The sequence below is a fragment of the Antechinus flavipes genome, chromosome 6 (genome assembly GCF_016432865.1).
Source record: "Antechinus flavipes isolate AdamAnt ecotype Samford, QLD, Australia chromosome 6, AdamAnt_v2, whole genome shotgun sequence".
NCBI classification, from domain to species: domain Eukaryota; kingdom Metazoa; phylum Chordata; class Mammalia; order Dasyuromorphia; family Dasyuridae; genus Antechinus; species Antechinus flavipes.
In genome coordinates this window covers 155927152-155948696 of record NC_067403.1, presented here as the reverse complement: position 1 = coordinate 155948696, position 21545 = coordinate 155927152, and the positions used below count along the sequence as shown (strand labels likewise).

The 21545-nt window shown below is 33.5% G+C and overlaps 1 protein-coding gene across 1 annotated transcript in view; it reads left to right on the top strand.

Moving 5' to 3' along the window:
- PKD2 (polycystin 2, transient receptor potential cation channel) overlaps positions 1-21545 on the top strand; it is a 68521-nt gene that overhangs the window by 39629 nt on the left and 7347 nt on the right. The window contains exons 4-10 of the mRNA XM_051967728.1: positions 3917-4167; positions 7912-8136; positions 11814-12042; positions 12766-12933; positions 15083-15264; positions 16332-16452; positions 19956-20054. Coding sequence (XP_051823688.1) covers positions 3917-4167; positions 7912-8136; positions 11814-12042; positions 12766-12933; positions 15083-15264; positions 16332-16452; positions 19956-20054 — 1275 coding nt within the window. The remainder of the gene's footprint in view (positions 1-3916; positions 4168-7911; positions 8137-11813; positions 12043-12765; positions 12934-15082; positions 15265-16331; positions 16453-19955; positions 20055-21545) is intronic.

The following is a 21545-nucleotide window of genomic DNA, read 5'->3' as shown; positions in this document are numbered from 1 at the left end:
GATCTCTTCGATAAAGAGAGCTAATTCAGTTTCAATTGATCAAGGAAGGACAGAAGCAGCTACACTCAAAGAAAGAACACTGGGAGATGAATATAAACTGCTTGCATTTCTGTTTTTCTTCCCAGGTTATTTATACCTTCTGAATCCAATTCTCCCTATGCAACAAGTGAACTGTTCGGTTCTGCACACATATATTGTATCTAGGATATACTGTAACCTATTTAACATGTAAAGGACTGCTTGCCATCTGAGGAAGGGGGTGGAAGGAGAAAGGGGAAAAATCAGAACAGAAGTGAGTACAAGGGATAATGTTGTAAAAAATTACCCTGGCATGGGTTCTGTCAATAAAAAGTTATTTAATAAAAAAAAAGTCTCTAATAAAAGTTGGATATCCTTGATACATAAACAATTAACATTTAGGAGTAATAACCATGCCCTCAATAAATAAGTAGTCAAATGAATGAGCAAATAGTTCTCAAAAGAAGAACTTCATATAGTATTTGCAACACATGAAAGAATGCTCAAAATCATTAATAGTAGAAATGCAAATCAGAATAACCCTGAAGTTTTACTATATATCCAGAAAATTAACAATGACAAAGATAGAAACAGTAAATGTTGTAGTGTCTGTGAAAAGATAGGTACCTTAATGCATTGTTTGTGGAGTTGTGAATCAATACAGCCATTTTGGAAAACAGTTTGCAAATACAATGACTAAAATATCCGTAGTCGGAGATTCAACTATTAGGTTTATATCCCCAAGAGGTCATTCATAAGAATTTCCTATATAACCCCAAATATTTAGAGCAGCCTTTTTGTGACACAAAATTAGAAACAAAATAGATGATCATTGATTGAGCATGGGTTAATAAATTTTACATGAATGAAATGGAATATTATGTTGTCAGAAATGTTGAACATGATGAATAGAGAAATATGGAAAGATTTATATAACAATGCATAGTGAAATAGATGCAAGAAAATAAAATATACAATGACCATAACACTGTAAATGGAAAGAACGATCACAAAAGTGAATATTGAAAAATTACAAAAAATAAACATGGCCCCCAAATAAGGGGGCCCTCCCTTCCTTTGCAAGATCTGTGGGTTGATGCAATGCATATTTTTAGGCTTTTTGTATATTTATTAATTTTGTTGATTCTTTTTTTCTTCTTTTTAAAATATTATTTATCATATGGAGTGTTTCCTTGTCAGGGAGCAATAGGAAGACTACTAGGAGAAAGTCTGATAATGTAACGATCAGGCAAGATAAAGTCTTATTGGATGATCTTGACCCCAATAAAGCAAAAAACCAGTTACTTGCTTAGGTCCAGAAGGGAATTAAGGATTTTATTAGTATAAAAAATTTTGGAATAACTGCTATTCAAAATGTACCAGAAAGTCTACAAAGGTTGAAAAGTAAGATTTTCTGGGTAGCAATAAAGACTTTTTTGAAATGAGCAGATTTGCATTATTAATCAGAGAAATGCAAATTAAGAGAACTCTGAGATACCACTACACACCTGTCAAATTGGCTAGAATGACAGGGAAAGATAATGCGGAATGTTGGAGGTGATGTGGGAAAACAGGGATACTAATACATTGTTGGTGGAATTGTGAACACATCCAGCCATTCTGGAGAGCAATTTGGAACAATGTTCAAAAAGTTATCAAACTGTGTTTACCCTTTGATCCAGCAGTGTTTCTACTGGGCTTATACCCCAAAGAGATACTAAAGAAGGGAAAGGGACCTGTATGTGCCAAAATGTTTGTGGCAGCCCTGTTTGTAGTGGCTAGAAACTGGAAATTGAAAGGATGCCCATCAAATGGAGAATGGCTGGGTAAATTGTGGTATATGAATGTTATGGAATATTATTGTTCTGTAAGGAATGACCAGCAGGATGAATACAGAGAGGACTGGCGAGACTTACATGAACTGATGTTAAGTGAAATGAGCAGAACCAGGAGATCATTATAAACCTCAACAACGATACTGTTTGAGGATGTATTCTGACGGAAGTGGATCTCTTCGATAAAGAGAGCTTTAATTGATCAAAGATGGACAGAAGCAGCTACACCCAAAGAAAGAACAATGGGAAACGAATATAAACTGCTTGCATTTTTGTTTTTCTTCCCGGGTTATTTATACCTTCTGAATTCAATTCTCCCTGTGCAACAAGAAAACTGTTCGGTTCTGCACACGTATATTGTATCTAGGATATACTGTAACCTATTCAACATGTAAAGGACTGCTTGCCATCTAGGGGAGGGGGTGGAGGGAGGGAGGGGAAAAATCGGAACAGAAGTGAATGCAAGGGATAATGCTGTAAAAAATTACCCTGGCATGGGTTCTATCAATAAAAAGTTATTTAAAAAAAAAAAAAAGAAAGAAAAGAAATGAGCAGATTTGTTTTTAGGGGCATTAAACTGTTTTTTCCTCTTCAAGCATTTTTCAATATTCTCCTTATAAATTGTTTTCAATAAATCTGTCTAACAAAGTTTTTACAAAAACATTTTTCAAAGATAAACCTAAATTCAACTTTGTCAAAATTATTATAAATGTTTAAATAAGACTGAATTAACAAGGTTATGGTGCATAGAAAAAAGATAAGATGAGAATGTGAAATTAAAAGAATCTTTATGAATCTGTGATTGCTTTTCAGTCATGAAAAAATGTTTATTTTTCCATAAGCAAACACCCCGTTAATACTTTAGATTAGAATTGTTGATCTTGTAGAGAAGTTATTATTTTTTTTATTGTGCCAAGAACTCTCTCATGAATCCAGTTCCATATTCCCATTTGAAGATATGTTGGAGGTTCAAATCCCCTACTACTATTCTCCCAGTGACTGCTGATCCTCAGTGGCTGGTGGTCCAAAGACTTTGGGGAAAATGAAACATCCTTAACTAGAGAATTTAAGATTCAAGAAAAGATATGTACTTGAAATGAAATATTTAGCCTGAGTTGAGTCTTAGGAGTGTTAGGTGGATGAACCATTGCATATTTTCTCAAACTCAGGAATGAGTTTGGGAAGTCTAGCTTTTGAGATTCAAATCCTAACAAGGGCATGAGGAACAAGTTCATGAGTATTGACACTAGGAAGAGTGAAACCAATGTACATAAGGAAATCAATGTTGATACATGTTTCTCAAATACTGTTTCTCAAAGTTTGTCCAAGTTCATATTTGTTGTTTTCATGACAATATCTGCACATTTCATCCTCTGCCATCCTCTTTTCCTTTTGCCTTCAATCTTTCCCAACATCAGAGTCTTGTCCATTACGTCCCATCTTATCATTATGTGGACAAAATATTTCATCTTCAGCTTCAGTGTTTGACCTGTGAATAGTTTGAATTATTTTCTTTAAGTATTGACTGATGTGATATCTTTGCTGTCCAAGGGACTTTCAAAAATCTTCTCCAGCAACATAATTTGAAACTGTTAATTTTATGGTACTAGACTTTACTTTATAGTCCAACTCTCACAGCCATTCATTGCTACTGGAAAAACCATAGTTTTAATTATATGGACTTTTCTCCATGTCCAGGCCCATTGTTCTATTAACTAAACCACTTAGCTGCCCCACTTTGAAAAGTCCTGATATCCATAACTAAATCACCTGCATAACCAAGAGACTCAAACATGTCTATTTTATTATTCCCCTAAGACAAACTGTTAGAACCATAACTGGGTAGGATGAGAATAGGAAACATGAGGCAGATCTAAACTGGCCAGAAGTAGAAACAATGGGGAAATCATTATGACCATAGATTTATTTCAGTGCCCTTCTACTGCGCTCTATATTAGGAAGGTGGACCTTCAGGTTACTCTGGTAGCCATGTGGAAATTTTTGGCAGCAGGAAATGTATTTACTCTTATTTTGACTTATCAGACCTTTTCTTTTCCTTTCAGTTCACAGAGGGCTCCTTGTTAGATGGCCTCTATTGGGAGATGTGGTACAGCAACAGAACAGTAGCTGAAAACCGGAGTTTCATTTACTATGAGAACCTCCTTTTGGGTGTGCCCCGAATCCGTCAACTAAAAGTCAGAAATGGGTCTTGCTCTATTCCCCCAGACTTAAGAGAGGAGATTAAAGAATGCTATGATGTCTATTCTGTCAGCAATGAAGAAAGAGCTCCATTTGGTCTCCGACATGGAACAGCGTATGTCCTTTTTCCTTACAGGCAATTGTGTTTCCTCTCTTGTTTCTCCTATGTTTCCATTCATTCTTTCAGCAGTTAGAAAATGTTGTCAGTAATTTCCCAGTGCTTGTAATCCTAGATTTTGTCAAACATATTCTTACTTTTTTTTCAGAATGTGTCCACTCACAAGATTAATTTTGTATGTTCCCATTCAGTCACTGAATCATAGAATTCCCAAATTGGATGGAATGACCAAAGAATCCTCTTTACAATATAACAAACAAGTGGTCATCCAACTGTTGCTTGAAAACTTCTAATAATAGGATTGCACTTGCACTTATGTTAAGCTCAGCTTTTCTTGTTTTGATACAGCTATACATTACTGATAGTGCCGTCCTTTTGGACCAAACAGGAGAACTCTAATTCCTCTTTTGTGTGACAGCTTTTTAAATACTATCATGTAGGGACAGAGACAACATGAATTCTTTCCATTATGGGAAGAAGTACAGCTTAGTTCATCCAAGAAACCTGCTCCACAAAGGTGTTAAAACGTAACAAAAACCCAAGAAAATTCTGATTGGAAAATCCAAGAAAAGTCAAAGTGAGTCATTTTTATAGACTAGGGGGACTTAGGGAGATAGAGGGGACCACAAACATTAAGAAGGAATGGTCTGGCCAAAAGAGCATCACATATAGAGGATGATAGCACCCAGGAACAGAAATTTTAGACTGAGGACTACGACAGGATAAGATCCAGGGGAATCTTTGAACTAACATTGAGTGTAGGAGTAGTTGCCTTTTGGCAACTCTGTTGCTTACAGTTTAGTTCCAGATTAGAATAAAGTAGGGATCTGCACATAAGTAGAGGTGATAGAGAAGAGTGTCAGTGACAGGGCCTGTCTACTGAGCAAGGAACAAAAACTGAAGCAAACAGTAGCTATGAGAATATGATCCCAGGGACAGAGCAGGAACTTCTTTCTACCTCTAGTGAAAGCCAGGAAACCTTCAGTGAAGTAACCAAGGCAGGAGTCGCAGACCAAAGGGCAACTTGTAATTGAGTTGCTCTGAACCTGCAAAGCCTTTCAGTGAATGAATAGTGGCTGAGTCCATTAGTAGACTGCTAAAATCCCCAACCAAGTAGAAACCAGTAGATTTAAACATGTGTGAGGAACTTGCTGAGCTCAAACCAGGGGGATAGTGAGTGGGCTTAACCCTGCATCACTTTAATTTGCAAGTTTTGAGAGCTTGCAGGTCCCCAGCCTGAGCTGTGAAAACAGCAAGGCATAAAAGAACAGAAACTAGCCTAGCCATTCCCCCTTGACTCACAGAGAATCCTATACTCACATTACAAGAAACAGGCATAGAGAATGAGCAAGCAGAAAAAGATTCCCACCCCAAAGAGCTGTTATGGTGACATGAAAATTTATGACACAGACCTTGAATAGAATTCTCTAAAACATCTAGAATCAAAGCCTCAAAGAAAAATGCAGCTTGGATACAAGCCCAGCCAGAATTTCTGGAAGAGTTAAAATTAATTTTTTTAAAGAGCTAAAAATAATTATAAAAACCAATAAATATGAAAGGAAATGATAGCTATGGAGGAAATATATTAAAAGAGAATTAACAGCTAGAAGTAAGAGGCAAAACTTTGTCAAGAAAATAACTTCCTGAAAATTAGAATTGACCACACTGAAGCTTGAAAAATCAAGAAATATTAAAAGTCCAAAGTTGGGGGGAAATAGAAAAAAATGAGTGGTAAAAACAACTTATTGGAAAATATTTTGAGGAAAGATAACTTAAATATCATTGGATTATTTGAACCCAAAGACAGTATATTTCAAGAAATCATAAAACTGCTCAATTTTTTAAGAGCCAAAGGGCAAAGTAGCAATCTACAAATCACCTTCTGAAAGAAACCTCAAAATGACTAGGAATATCATATCCCAAATCTAGAGCTTTCAGGTCAAAGGAAAAAAAATACAAGCATTCAGAAAAAAAGAATTCAAGTACTAAAGAGCCATAGTCATGTCATAAAAAATTTAGTAGCCATTAATATAAAAGAAGAAAAACCTTGGAATTTGATATACAACATGGCTAAAGATATTGGCTTGCAACTAAAAACAACTAAGCCAGCAAAACTGAGTATTTCTATGGGAGGGAAGGGAGAGGGAATAGATTTTTTAGTGAGACAGAGGATTTGCAAACTTTCCTGATAAAAAGACTAGAGCTGCATACAAAATTTGGTGGATGTATACAGAAATAAAGAGAAACATTAAAAAGTAAACCTGACCAAGAAATCATAAGGTTAAATTATTAAATTTTACATTCTTATGTGGAGAAATGATGCATATAGCTCAATATTGAAGGTCATATAGAGAGTGCCTGGAAGGGATTCTGTTTTGTTTTGATTATCTTAAAAGAAGAATAAAATGGGTGAGGAAGAAAAGTATACTAAAGGAGGAAGTAAGAGGGAAAAGGGGAAAATTATCTCATATAAATAGTATGGACAAGGAAAAGTCTATATAATGAGGAAAAAGTCCGAAGTAGGGGGAATTGGCAATATTTGAACTTCATATCTACTAGTCAAAGGATGAAAGAATACACACACACACACACACACACACACACACACACACACCCTACTTCAGGGACTCCAGAGGGAAAGAGGAGAATAAGAAAGAGGGCAAGACAAATTCTTAAAGAGGGAATGGAGGAGAGGAAAGGAAAAATATAAGTTAAGATGGAGGGAAATTCACAATTAACAATCATAATTGTGAATATGACTGAAATGAACTCATCCTTGAAATAGAGGAGAGAAAAATGGATTAGAAACCAGAATATTAAAATATATTGTTTACAAAAAACATGTGAAGCAAAAAAATGAACACAGTTAAAATAGGAGACTGGAGCAGAATCTATTATACTTTAAAATTAAAAAAGAGCAAGGGCAATAATCATATTTTTAGACAAAGCAAAAGCAAATATAAACCTAATAAAAGAGAGAAACAGGAAGACTAGATTTTTGTTAAAAGCTAACATAGACAATATTATATATGTACACAAAAAAGCAAACATGCTCAAGAAGACCAGAGGACCAAAATGTGCATTCCCTTTAAATAATTCCATTATTGGACTTACACCTCAAGATTGTATTTGTTATGAAGAAAGTCTTCACATATACCAAAATATTTGCAGTAGAACTTTTTGTGATAACTAAGAAATGGAAACAAAATAGAAGTCCATCACTGGGCAATGACTAAGTATATTGTGATACATACATCTAATAAAATATCATTGTGCTGTAAGAAATGGTGTATATGATGGATAGAGAAAAGCATGTGTTAATTTCAATGTAGTGCAGGATTGGGAATTATAAATCATAAGTTTTAAATAAACATAATTATGAAGAATATTCTGCGTAAATCAACTGAGAAGAAAATGAGTTTACCTTTCTTAGCATATCTTATATTGATTATACTTTAGGATGTCAATTTCCTGAACTGTAAATTTCATCAGTAAATTATCTTTAAATAATTTTGTATGATGGGTTACTTCTGGAAAAAACTGAGAAAGCTAATTCTCTAAGTTCGATTTTTTTGTTAAGTATGCTCATAGAAAATATTACTTCCTGATCTTTTCTATAGAGCTTGAGCTCTCTCCTGGGTACTCTTGTCACTGATCCTGATTTATTACTTTTGTCAATCTTTATAGTTGCTAATAAGTATTGACTGTGATGTTGGTTTTTCATTTTGTTTTTTTACTTAGTTGGACTTACACAAGTGAAAAAGACTTAAATGGGAGTAGTCACTGGGGATTGATTGCAACTTACAGTGGAGCAGGCTATTATCTGGACCTGTCAAGAACCAGAGAGGAAACTGCAGCACAGATTGCTAGTCTCAAGAAAAACATCTGGTTAGACAGAGGGACCAGAGCAACTTTTATTGACTTCTCAGTATACAATGCCAACATTAATCTCTTTTGTGTAGTCAGGTATGTATTTTTGTGATCATATTGTAAATTTTGGTTTGCTTATGTTTTATATATGGATGTATGTGATGATACATTCTCAGTATATTCACAAGTAAAAAATGTACTTTATTTTATTAAACAAGAGTCGTAAGATTCAAAATGTATAGCAAAGAATGGGTTGTAGTACTGATAAAGAAAAGACAGAATGGTTTTATGGTATACTGAATGTTTTTTGGTATGTAGATTAAAAGTATTAAATGTTAGAATCTTAAGAGTAGGAATGTTTATCTAGTGTAATCACCCTGGGAGAAAAAAAAGATGTTTTTCTATCATCTATCATTTAAGAGAATGTCATCTCTTTGCCATAGACATGTCTCATGACTCTGACCTTTACTCCATACTTCTTTTCCTAAGTTTGTCTTCCTCTGCTGGCATCTGGCCCATTTAACATATGAACTCAGGTGGAATGGGGATTGTAGAAAATATTCTGTAAACAACAAAGGTTACAGCTCATGCTAAATACAGACTAAAGGTAGAATAAATGCATTTTTCAACTTCTGTATTTCAGAGGATAGGTCAACTTTGGATAAGAACAATGCTTTTCTTTAAAAGCAAAAAAAAAGGTGCTCTGACTTTCCCACTGTCCAATTTAATACTAATGTTTATCACTTAATTTTGCTAGTTTTCTATTTGCTCTTTTATGAAATGAGGGATTGACTAGATTATCTTTAAGGTGTTATGACTATTCTGTTCAAAGACACAACTGTAGGTTGACAACCAGATAATCCATCACCCAAGATTCAAAAAACTATTTAACTATTTGAAAGGACAGTTAAATTATAGAGAAAAATGAGAGTTCATATGTGCCTACAAAGTTATTTTAATCATAATTTCGAGGAGGAAAATATTAATTGGCTATAAACAGATATTTCTGTCTGTTGCCTTAAGAATTGTAAGGAATTCCTCAAGGTTGGGGCTACAAGTGAAGGAAACAATAGCCAGATGGAGATGAGAAAAGTCCATGAATTCAACAATAGTGTAGAATTGAGGGAACCAATAATCTCCTATTACCTTCAGCAGGCATCCAGATAGAATGAAGTACTATTTTTAGTTGCTAATCCCAAAGAACTATTCGTTATTTGTAAGATTCATCTTTGATGTGCCCAACTAGATTTTTTTTCATCTCTAAATTTAAACATCTTTAGATCTTTTTTGGAAAAAAATAATATCATGTTAAATCTTATAGTACTTATTTACAAAAGAAAAAAAGAAATGATTGTAATTACTGCTGAATTCTGTTTAGAACATGCCTAAATGGGAAGTGGTATGTGGCTTTTTTGAAGACAGGAAAGGCAAAAGCAGCCAAATAGTTCCATCTGTATTCTTTGTTATTGACTGTCTGTGTTTAAATAAAAGCTACCCTTGAACTTCCCTTCCCATAATTTGATTATGAATGATGATACTGCCGTCTCAGAATCTCAAAACACTTTAGAGATGCTAGATCAGAATGCCCCAGGTGAGTGGGTAGGTGAGGGTACTAAATGAGGAGTGTGTCTCCTCTGGACATATATACACAGAAGGTATTCACACTATTCTACTGAGGCTCCGCACTCATCCTGAAAATATTATCATGTTAAAAAGAAAAAAGGTAAAAACAAAAGGGATGGAAGAATTTCCCCATGTTTTTAGTCTAAGTTTAATCCAAATTTCGTCTTCTTTTCGCTATTAAATTATGTTTGTATAATTATACTATAATTAGTAAATGCAGAGATGAAGAACAACTGTTTTGATACAGAGTAATAGCATTAAAAGTGTGATACTTGTTAGGCCAGTTTTGGTTCTAGCTTTTAATGATTCTACATCATTAAATCATTTTATATTATTTTCCACTGATAAAAGGAAGATAAGACTAATCCATATAGAAGTTTAATGATCAAAATCCCTACTCAAATTATATGTAGAGATATTACAGAGATATTGCTATTATAATTATAGTACAGGGATACTGAACACAGTGTCTTACAAGATTAGGCCATCAATAAATGTTAAGTGAATGAGTGTTAAGTGAATTCTTGCTCTGAAGTCTTAATTAGGAAAGAAAAGAATGACTTCATCTTATTACATGCCATTGTATCTAACCAAGCACATTGCTTTCCTTTAGTAGGGACTTATAAGATGAGTAATAACATATATCTTATATTTAAGTTATTAAGTTAGTGTTACAGACAGTGAATATTAAAGGAATTAAGAAAGGGAGAGAGACCCATAACTCAGATAATGATACAGATGATGATGCATCTCATACAAGAGACCCTGCTTGACTGCAGTAGGTTTGGTCAAGACCAGGCCTCTCATGGGTCAGAGAACAGTTATACCTGTTGTTCTAAGAGCTAATTTTTAATAAAAACTTTACTGTTTGGAAGAGCTAATCAGAGAGGAAGGTGCCTTTAACTTTCCTAGCAGCCTGAGATGTGATAATTCTTCAGAGCCCTTAACATTGTAGCCAGAGAAACTGACCTGGATCCCAAGTTCATGGTTTTTATTTTATTATTTTGTTTATTATAATAACAATAATTTATAATATCATTGTTTATATTTATTTTATTTGCTTTTTTCTCTTACTGAAATAGATTTCTTTTCTTCAACATCCCTTCATATCATTAGTGCAATGAACTTTGTGTAGTTTGAAGCTGATCAGAAAGATCTTTAGCAAATTCTCCTCTTTTACATCATCAGAAACATTGAGTACACAAGTGTCAAAAACAGCCTTTTAATGATTCAATGATTCAAAAACAGAATGGATTATTAAAGGATTCAGTGCTATTAGATGACTCTTGGCATTTATAGCTAGATAGGTGACTGTTCCAGTCATTGCTTCTTTGTGTGTGCTAATAGTTGTTCTGCCAGATTTTGAATTAGATCCTATGTTTGGCCAATCTATAGCCAATCTTTCTATGTAATTTTAATTCCAGTGAAAGGAAAAAACAAAAACTTCTGCACCAAGTGTATGTTCTACTAGCTCATGCTTGGGAAGTTTGATAACAAAGGTGTACTGCCATAGATGAATTATCACTTCTTAATGCTTCTCCAAAAGAAGATCCAAACATATGATTCTATTAAAGCAATTAAGAATCAACTTCTAGAAAGATTTTTTTCATTAGTATCTCAATTAGTTAAATTCTCTTCATGCAAGTAATGAGATATTTATTGAGCTCCTAAGGATACCAGTCAATGAAATAAGTTTTTATTAAGTACTAAATAAGTTTCAGACATTGGGCAGAAGAGGCAGAGGAGAAACAAAACCAAAAATTAAACAGTTTCTTTCCTTCAATAACTTTATGTTTTATACTAGGAGGTCAGAATATATAAATGTGAATAAATTTGAAGTAATTTTGAGGGGAGATTGCTATGGGCAGGGATTGGGAAAGGTCTCATGTGGGAGGTAGTGTTTGCGCTAAGCTTGAAAAAAACTAGGGATTCTGAAAAGTTCCTCTATGGGGCATTCCAGATATTAATTAAGCTAGTTAGTATTGTTCTAGGGGTGACCTTGCAATGAACAGGGCAGTTTTGGGTGGTTTGTGAAATCTAGTTCATTATTTTCTATGATGCTTTCTATATATGCTGGATAAGAATAGGATGCCATGTTCATTCAGAAATGTCCATTTTTTCTTATGGCTTTTTCTTTTACTGCAACATAGATTGTTGGTTGAGTTCCCAGCCACTGGTGGAGTGATTACATCTTGGCAGTTTCAACCTGTGAAGCTGATTCACTACATCTCAACATTTGATATCTTTCTGGCGACCTGTGAGATCGCCTTTTGTTTTTTTATCCTTTACTATATAGTGGAAGAGATTTTGGAAATTCGTATTCACAAATTGCATTATTTCAGAAGTTTCTGGAACTGTCTGGATATCATGATTATTGCGGTAGGTTTGGATACAATAACCATAAACCTTATTTACTTATTTTTTAATTCTGAATTTACAGAATTCATATAGAAACAAAAAAAGGAACGTTTTATTTGCAAAATAGAAAAAGTGTTATATTTGAAATCACAAGTTCTGTTATACAGTTTGGTTTCCTTTTTAAAAAGTACAAATAAATTCAATATGTACTTTCTTTTATAACCTTCCTGCTTGTCTATTGCCCTCTGTATGTCCTTCGATTCCCTTCTATTAATTTAAATTTTTTTCAATAGCCCTCTTTTCTTGTTTTCTTTAGCAACACTATCATTGTCTTTTTTATAATAATGAATAATTTTGGTCCTAAGAAAATGGGGAGGCAGGGAGAGAAAGGGATAAGCATTAAGTGCCTATTATGTGTTAAGCATTGTCCTAAATTCTTTACAAATATCTCATTTGAAGGAAGAACAAATGTACCTACCTTCTTCCCGTCTTTGTAGAAATGGAGTATGATAATTGCAGAATGTTTCCATATTTGTCCAACTCAGTTGATAGATGAATCACTTTTTTCCTCCTCTATTCTTTTTTTTTTTTATTCTTTGTTGGAAGGCATGACTCTCAGCAAGGACATGAAGAAGCACATATTGGCAAATGAATTGATATAAAAACAAAAGATAGGAATTTTTTTTAAATTTATCAACTTAAGACAATGAAATTGGTAAAAAATGCTCACATTTCTTTTCCTAGCTGTCAGTTGTAGCTATTGGAATTGACATCTACAGAAAATCCAATGTGGAATTGCTGCTGAAATATCTTGAAGATCAAAATACTTTTCCCAACTTGGAGCCTCTGGCATATTGGCAGATACAGTTCAATAATGTGGCAGCTGTAATGGTCTTCTTTGTCTGGATTAAGGTAATTTGTGTGTGTCACATATTCTGAGACATAGTTAAACCGTGGGATTAGGAGATATATAATTGTCAGTCATCCTAGTTTTTTTTTTTTAATATTGTAATTTACACTCTTGCAGGACTTAGTGTAAATGAAACCTTCAGCCTTGCTCTATATGAGGAACTCTACAGCCCCTGTCTAGAGTAAACATACAAGTTCTCTAGATTGCCAGAGTTGGAATAGGACCCATTTTTGACCAGGATTGCAAGTATAAAGTGATTTAGTCTTGCTGAGCAGAAAAGGATGATGGAGCAAAGATCAGGAGAAAACTATACATGGGAGTACTTGATCATAAGCATGTCTTTTTCATCTAGATTCTACAGTATCTTACATGCTGTGTAAATTTCAAAGGGAACTCTGAGTCTATCTAGTGCAGCCCTCACTTGGTACATCTGTCATCTTTAGTTATTTATGGTCACACAATAAGCATTAGTGGCAGGATTTTAATCTGGGCCCTCTGACTCCAGAGTCAGTATTCTTTCTATTGTGTTCACAATGTAGTAAAATATTCTGTGGGTTTTTACAGCTTGAGTTCCTATTTAGAGTTTCAAATCACAGGATCCAGCATTTTATACTATACTTTCAATACATTTCAATCAATCAATCGGTATTTATTGATTAACCACTATGTATCATGCACCAAGGAAACAAAGAAAAAAGAAATAGCATCTGCAATCAAGGATCCTTGATTGATTGATATACTCTTATCTGGGCATACCACATGTATCTAACAATAATAATTATAAGCACATATATATTGCTTTAAAATTTGCAAAAGAATTATCAAACTATCTGAAAACTGATCACCTGGATATCTTATTTCAGTTAAATATACCCAGAACCATAATTAGAAAGCAGAGTGAAAATAGGTACTATCTGATCACTTCCAGAAAGACACCTTAAAATAAAAACTTATAGAGATATCATAACTAAAATCCAGAGCACCTGGGTCAAAAAAAAAAAAAAAACTACAAAAAGCCAAAAAAGAGTTCAAAAACCAAGTAGTCACAATAAGAATTACACAAGATTTAGCAGCTCCCACAAAAAAGGAGAGGAGACCTTGGAATGTTACATTTTCAAAGACAAGGGATAAATGTGTCAACTCTGAAAATAAATGACCAGAGAGTCATGGAGGTTATGCAATTGCTGTTAACTCTGAAAGTGTTATTTATTTTGCAAAATTGAATATAATCCTTAGGAACAAAAGTAAGAGGGAGAGGGGAAATGTGCCTTAAACAGGACAAAGGATTTCCAAGGATTCCTGATGAAAAGACCAGAATTAGATATTTGGAAATGGAAATACCAGCTTCACAAGACATATTTGTATCTATATTCGTTTAATGAAAGGAATTATGTGGGAATTAATTTTCCTTTAATGGTAGTAGAGGGCATGTGTCTGACATGCAAATGCCATGTGAAAAGACAAATGTCTTTTCAGAACCATAATATTCAGAGGCCTAAAAGGTCATAGAGAAAAACTAAAATGAATGAAAGTCTTTAAATGGTTTTGTTCTGTTGTAATGGTGTTAGGAGAAGGCAAAAATGTGAGGAACAGGAAATTGGGAAGGAAAAGTAAGATAGGAATGGAAATCACTGTTACATAAGAGAAATGCAAAAGATAAAGAAAGAGTATATAGTCATGGGAGAAGTGAGCCAGTTGAGTTTGCTCTCGATTACTTGGTCAAGATTATTCCATAGGAAGTTTCAAAGATGAGGGCATTATCTCCCTCAAACTCTTAGATGTGAAAGAGATGGGTAATACTTTCTGGTGATCCAGCTGGAAGGTACTATTTCAGATGGTGAAAAGAGGGTAAAAGTCTAGTCTGAGTAAAAGTCTAGCCCTGTACAGTGGGCTCATTATATCTGTCACTCACTAGTGGAGGGGACCAGTCCCAGGTTAGGACTTTGCTATCTTTTCGCTACTCTAAGTACTTGACTGGTTAAATGGGGTGGAGAGGGAAAAGAGGATCAAGTTCTTTATATTTTTATGTTTTCTAATCTTTGTGAGGTGAATACTTTTTCACTTGAAGTGAAATTTAATGACCCCTGGTTATACTCATAGGAAGTTGATGGTTCATAGAATTCTTAGATCCAATTCATATTTCTTTTACAGCTTTTTAAATTCATCAACTTCAACAGAACCATGAGTCAGCTGTCCACTACCATGTCCCGCTGTGCCAAGGATCTTGTTGGCTTTGCAATTATGTTTTTGATTATTTTTCTTGCATATGCTCAATTAGCCTACCTTGTCTTTGGCACCCAGGTTGATGACTTTAGCACATTCCAGGAGTGTATGTAAGTACATCTGCAATTTTCAGAAAGGTTTTGTGGACCATGATCTTTATGTCCTGGGGACCTTGTGACAGAATTGTTCCTTGGTGACCGAAATTTAAAAAAAAAATTTAAGTACAGAAGTATTAGAATAGTATTTGAAAGATGATGATTATCTCTAAATGTTGGCACTTATTTTGGTAATTTTTTAAAGAGGGTTACTAAGTCTTTTTATATTTATATTTAATTCATTCAATTAATTGCTCAATGAAGGTTAGCTTTTAATTCCATAAACCCTCCCTACTAAAGTAGTCTTGACCCTCAGGACTTTTTAGTACCAAAATGTAAATGTTATCCATTATAGGGTTGCTAATCCTGTTCCTTATTTGCATTGAAAGTTGTGGTTTTACTTTTTATTTTCGAATAATTCTGTGAATAAAACTATCTATGACCCTTATTTTTCAAAAGGGCATTCAGATGGTATTTCGAATCTTAGAATGTTCCACCTAAGTTTTCCCCCTCCCCCAAAAAAGAGCAAGGTCTGGAAAAAAGTAAACCATATCAAATAATTAGGAAATGGGAGTTCCTTGTCCATAATAGTTTTCTGTTAATATTGCTGACTAATAAAAGGAAGTACTTGTTAGCTTTCATTAAGATCCACACTGCCAACACTGAAGTAAATCTTCAATCTCATCACTTAGATGTCTGGGAACTTATAAAATTTTTCTAGTTGGTTTTCAAACAGATTTTCTAATGGAATCTACCCTGATTTTTGTGATTATTAGAATTGTTTCCTCAGAAGTACCCATTGAATTCTTAATATATGTCACTTTGCAATCTCCTTTATGGTTAATCTATGAAATTTCCTCCTTAATTATCCAACTATAAGGTGACATATTTGTTACAAAAATTTATTTCCAAAAATCTGCTGGTATAAAATAGTAATGTTCCTTTACAAGTGCCTAATAATTTTCAAAGCAGACAAAAGATATGTTATTTTTGTTGTTTGTCAGTTGTTGATATTGCTTATAAGTAAAATCATAATTAAGAAATATTAAGTCAACTGCCAGTCATTTGTTTTGTTTTTGTAGCTTCACTCAATTCCGTATCATTTTGGGAGATTTCAACTTCACAGAGCTTGAGGAAGCTAATCGAGTTTTGGGACCCATTTATTTCACTACCTTTGTGTTCTTTACATTCTTCATTCTTTTGGTATGTACATTTATGTTTCTGATGAAGTGGTTTGTGTTTATTTGTTTACTCATCCTGTTTTTTCTTTCACTTTGCTCTTTTTTTGAGATATGACTAGTGTAAATGTAACCTTTTATTAGCAACAATTCTGAGGAAAATTCCAGAGATAGTGTACTATTGTTGGAATGGATAAAGAGATGAAATTGTTAAGGACTGGTCTTCAATATGTTCAGATACCTCATACCCCATCTGTGACTGTTTGCTCTTTGGGGACTTTTACTTCTTCAGAGGCAATGATGAATTGTAACCAGTAAACCACCCATCATTTTATATATGGCATTTGATCATTCCCCAGAGTTTGCCATAGAAAACAAAACTAATGTATTGATAACTTTTCTTGAAATGCTTTTTACTCATCTTTTCTGACAAATAAGCAATATTCCATTCCCATAGTCCTCTGTTTCTGCAAAAGATAAATGGAAAGTTCATTTTCTCAACTCTTCTGGAACCATTATTACTGGGATTTATTTTACTATCTAAAAAACTTAGTTTTAATTAGTAATAAGAATATAATAAATCCTTAAGTGGTACAATAGCCTACCTGGAATGAATTGCTAAATAAGAATGGCTTTTCCTGGGAAAGGGAAAAGGTTTTCCCATCTACAAAGTGAAAATTTTAGGGATCAACAGATAATATGCATATATTAGATAGAGTATATCATTCTAAAATCATCATTTTTAAAATCTGTCATTATTTAATAGACAATGCCTTATAGATTCTAATCTTGTTTTTTATCCAGTTTTGTATTTGTTTTATTAGACTGGTGACACAAGACTTTAAGTTATGGTTAAATTCCATTTTTATAAGTGCATATGACAAGAAAAAGAAGTATTTCCTTGTTCTTAATAAAAAGATCCTTAGGGAGACAACATGTAGAACCCTGTTTCAGAAGGCACATACTGTATGTTCACTTTATTGAATGAGAGAAAGGGCCATCCCCAAGCTACTTCCCCATCTTGAACAGACAGAAGTCCAAGTGTAGACACCTTAGAGTTTCTTTCTGCTCTTAGGCTTTTTACAGTCATGGGAATGGAATGAAGGTTGAGAGAAGGAGGGAGTGAGTGAGGGAGTTATATCTATCTATAGTTACCTCTGGTACTCTTTGCTCAATAACTTTTTCCAGTCGTCAAGATTCTTCTTTTAAAATGTCCATAAAGGACCCTACTTAAAACCTTTAATCAATAGTTGACACTTCAACAGGAGATATTTAAAGGACAAGACTTACCTCTGGATGTTGCATTGGATTAAGAATCAAGAGTTCCAGATCTGCCAATTACTTTATAGTATGACTGGAGCAAGTTAATCCTTTATAACTCAGGTTTTTTTGAACTGTGGAATAGGTAGGTATAGAGAGAAGGATCTATGTATCTATCATGAATATATCATTGGTGCAGGAAACTCCTCCTCAAAGAAACTATTTCTGCTACTGTATGTTACAGATCTACTGGTGATCCATTTTCCTACCCCATCCCACACACAAACATACCATTCTAGAATTAATTAAGAGATATACACTATCAGACAATTTTGACTATTCACAGAGTGTTTTTTTTAAATAAATAAAGATAGGTATTTTTAAAACCTCAAAATATGGAACTTACTCAGCCAAACAAATAAAATCACATGCAACCACTATGAAGAAAATTGCTCAGGGACTTTTTTTCTTCTTTTAAATTAGGTGATATATTCACTAGAATAAGAGATTAGATAAACATTTAAAAATAAAATAGTTAAAAGGACTCCTATATAATTTTGGGACAATATACATACAAGTGTCTTAGAATTTTCTGAAATTGAATTAGGAGGAAGATAAATCTAAAGAACTTTACTGAGTTGATCCACTGGTAACATTCAAACTCTCCTCACAATTTTAGAAATTCCAGTCAAAAATTAAGAAACATACAATTCTGAATGTCCTACAGAAACTATTTTTAAAATAATAAATAAAGCTATAAGTCTGTAAGTCCTCACTAGTATGGCAATGTAGGCACAAGTTTAGAAAACACTAATGATGTATAGAAAACATTTTGATAGCTTATTAAGGAGAGTAGTCTGTCAAGCCACATTATTTGGAAATCAATTTATTTTGCAAAGGAAAAAATCAGATCTTTTTTTTAAAAAGAAAAAATGTCACCCCACTTTTTCCACATATCTGGCATGGACATGATAGTCATGACAGATTATGAAAAACAATCCAGGAAACTGCTAGAATTAATGAAAAACTCATAAAGCCGACTCCACAACATATAGTCTTAATTGGCTACGACCCTAAGAAGTTAAAAAGCCATACAGCCAGTATATAACAGAAGTGAGATTTAAACCCAGGTCTTCTTGCTCTGAACTTTCAAGCTGGATGGCTATGAGCAAATCACTTTATTTCTTTCAGCTTCTGTTTCCTTACATATAAATGAGGAAACGACTTGAATGTGATAGCTTTCATTGTTAATATTAATCTGAATGATTAATTAATTAATTGCTATTATTAATTGCTGTAATTAATTTCCTAATATGTTAGTGAAAATCAGTTTTTAAAAAACAATTTAAAAAAAAGAACATATATCCAACATAAAGAACACTGGACATCCCAACCATTAGCAAAGGCTTTATTGTGTTCCTGCTGTTTTCAATCAAATTCAGCTTTAATTCTTTGAACCAATCTTGACACTAAAGTGTTCCCACGTCCTTATTAGTTATTAAAAATGCTGATTTAAAAGTATTTAAGAAAAAAATTTAAAAGTTCTATGTTACTTGAAGGCACTGTAACAACAGTCTGGAAAAACACACAATTCTATATATCTGCTTTACAATATTTGTTCAGAAAGTGCTGTTAAGCTTTATTTCAAAGAGAGCCATATTATTGTAGATAGAGAACTGGTTGGGGTATAAGGAGATCCTTCATACATAGGTCACTGAGAGATGTCCTTGTCAATAATAGTGAAATTAGGAGGAGAAGAGGGCTTGGGAGTAAAAATAAAGAAATTCTGTTTTGGCCATTTTGAGTTTAAGATGTACAATTCAGGATGTTCATTAGACAGTTGGAGATGCAAGATGGAGATCAGAAAAGAGATTAGGGCTGGATAAAAAGATACGAGAATCATCCATTGTATTTTGTATTTGTTTTACATTTGTTCTGCAGATATTCTTTCTATATTTTTTATGGACATAGGAATCTATATCAATCCAGTTCATCAGAATTTATGATCCTGTGATATAAAGGAGGAATTGTGCCACTTTCAATATCTTTAGCCCTAGCACCTAGCACTTAGTAAGTGCTTCTAAATGCTTGTTGCCTGGTTGATTAGTTGAAAATACTTTACAACATTTAATACTAAAACTATCAGAAACTGTTCTCAGATACTAGGGAGATTACAGTAAAAAAGGACAAAAAAGCTCGTATGGGTTTCCCGATTGTTACTTGAAAATGATCTTTAAGATATATCTTTCTTTGTTTTCTTTAAAATAGAATATGTTTTTGGCCATCATCAATGACACATACTCTGAAGTTAAATCTGATATGGCTCAGCAGAAGACTGAAATGGAACTGTCAGATCTCATCAGAAAGGTAGTAATTTATTTTTTTTTTAATGTTTCCTTTTGGTCTGGATTCCTAAATCAAAAGACATTTATACATTTTTTTTCTAAATTTTTTTATTTAAACTGATCAGTGAAGATTCTTTTAAATAAAAATTATGTAATACTTTTTCTATAGTTTAAATATTACTTTGTGGGAATGACTGTCTCTGGAACTACTGATTATAATTTTTTTTTAAAAGTTTTATACATGCTTTTGTTTTTTACACCATAATCACTTCCTTATAAACACACATGCACACACATAGGCACACATACACACATGTTCCTGTAACAAACAAGCCAACTACAATAATAGCATCTGATAGGAGATACCACATTCCCCAGAAACAGTCCCTATCCATCTACCTTGCTTGTTCTCAAATTATTATTCTTCAGAGTTCAGCTTTTTTTGAGAGCTCATTTTGCTTGAATTGTTATTGTAGTTATATATTTTGTGCTCCCTTTTCTGTTTAATTTGACCTAAATCAATTGATATAATTTTTCCTGTGTTTCTCTGAATTCCCCATATTATTGCTTTTTCTTTTTTGTTTCTTATTCTGAAATAGCAAAAAAACAAACAAGTAGTGATTTTTATGTACAATATAGAAAAATAAAATTTTATATTAAACTATGAATATTAAGCTTACTTTTGCTTACTAAATATATAATAAATTTCACATAATTTTTAAAAAAATAATAGCCTTTTGTTTTTCAAAATACATGCTAAGTGGTGCAGTAGATAGAGCACCAGCCCTGACGTCAGGAGGACTTGAGTTCAAATCTGACCTCAGACATTTAACACATCCTAGTTGTATGACCCTGGGCAAGTCAGCCCCCAATTGCCTCAGCCAAAAAAAAAACTATATATATACATACATACACATATATGCAATGATAGTTTTCAACATTTACCTATGCAAAACCTTGTGTTCCAAATTTTTCTCCCTTCATCCTCATCTATCACCTCTCCTAGACTGCAAGTAATCAAACAGGTTACACATCAACATAAAAATTTCAGATGTCCTGTGTGTGTTTCCTTCTGACCTTTTTTTGGTTCTCTTCCATGCATTCTTAAATCCCCCATTTTTCCTATTCTATTCTTACTTTTTTATTCTCCTCCCAAATCCCATTGAAGAAAAAGAAAAACAAAATCTGTGTAAAAAAGATGTAGTCAAGTAAAATATTCTTATTGCCTTGACGTGTCACATCTGAAAATATCTTATTTGCTCTTTGAGTCCATCACTCCTCTGTGAGGATCATATTTCAGAATTCTTGAGCCTCTAGAGTACTTGGTCATTGCATTATTCAAAATTATTAAATCTTTCAAAATTGCACTGCTTTCCTAACTCTCTTGTTTATTTTGTTCTCTTGGTTCTACTCCCTTCATTACACATCAATTCATGGAAGTCTTCCCAGGCTGTTCTGAATTTAACCCTTTCACTACAGGGTTATATTACAGGGCAATAACATTCCATTACCT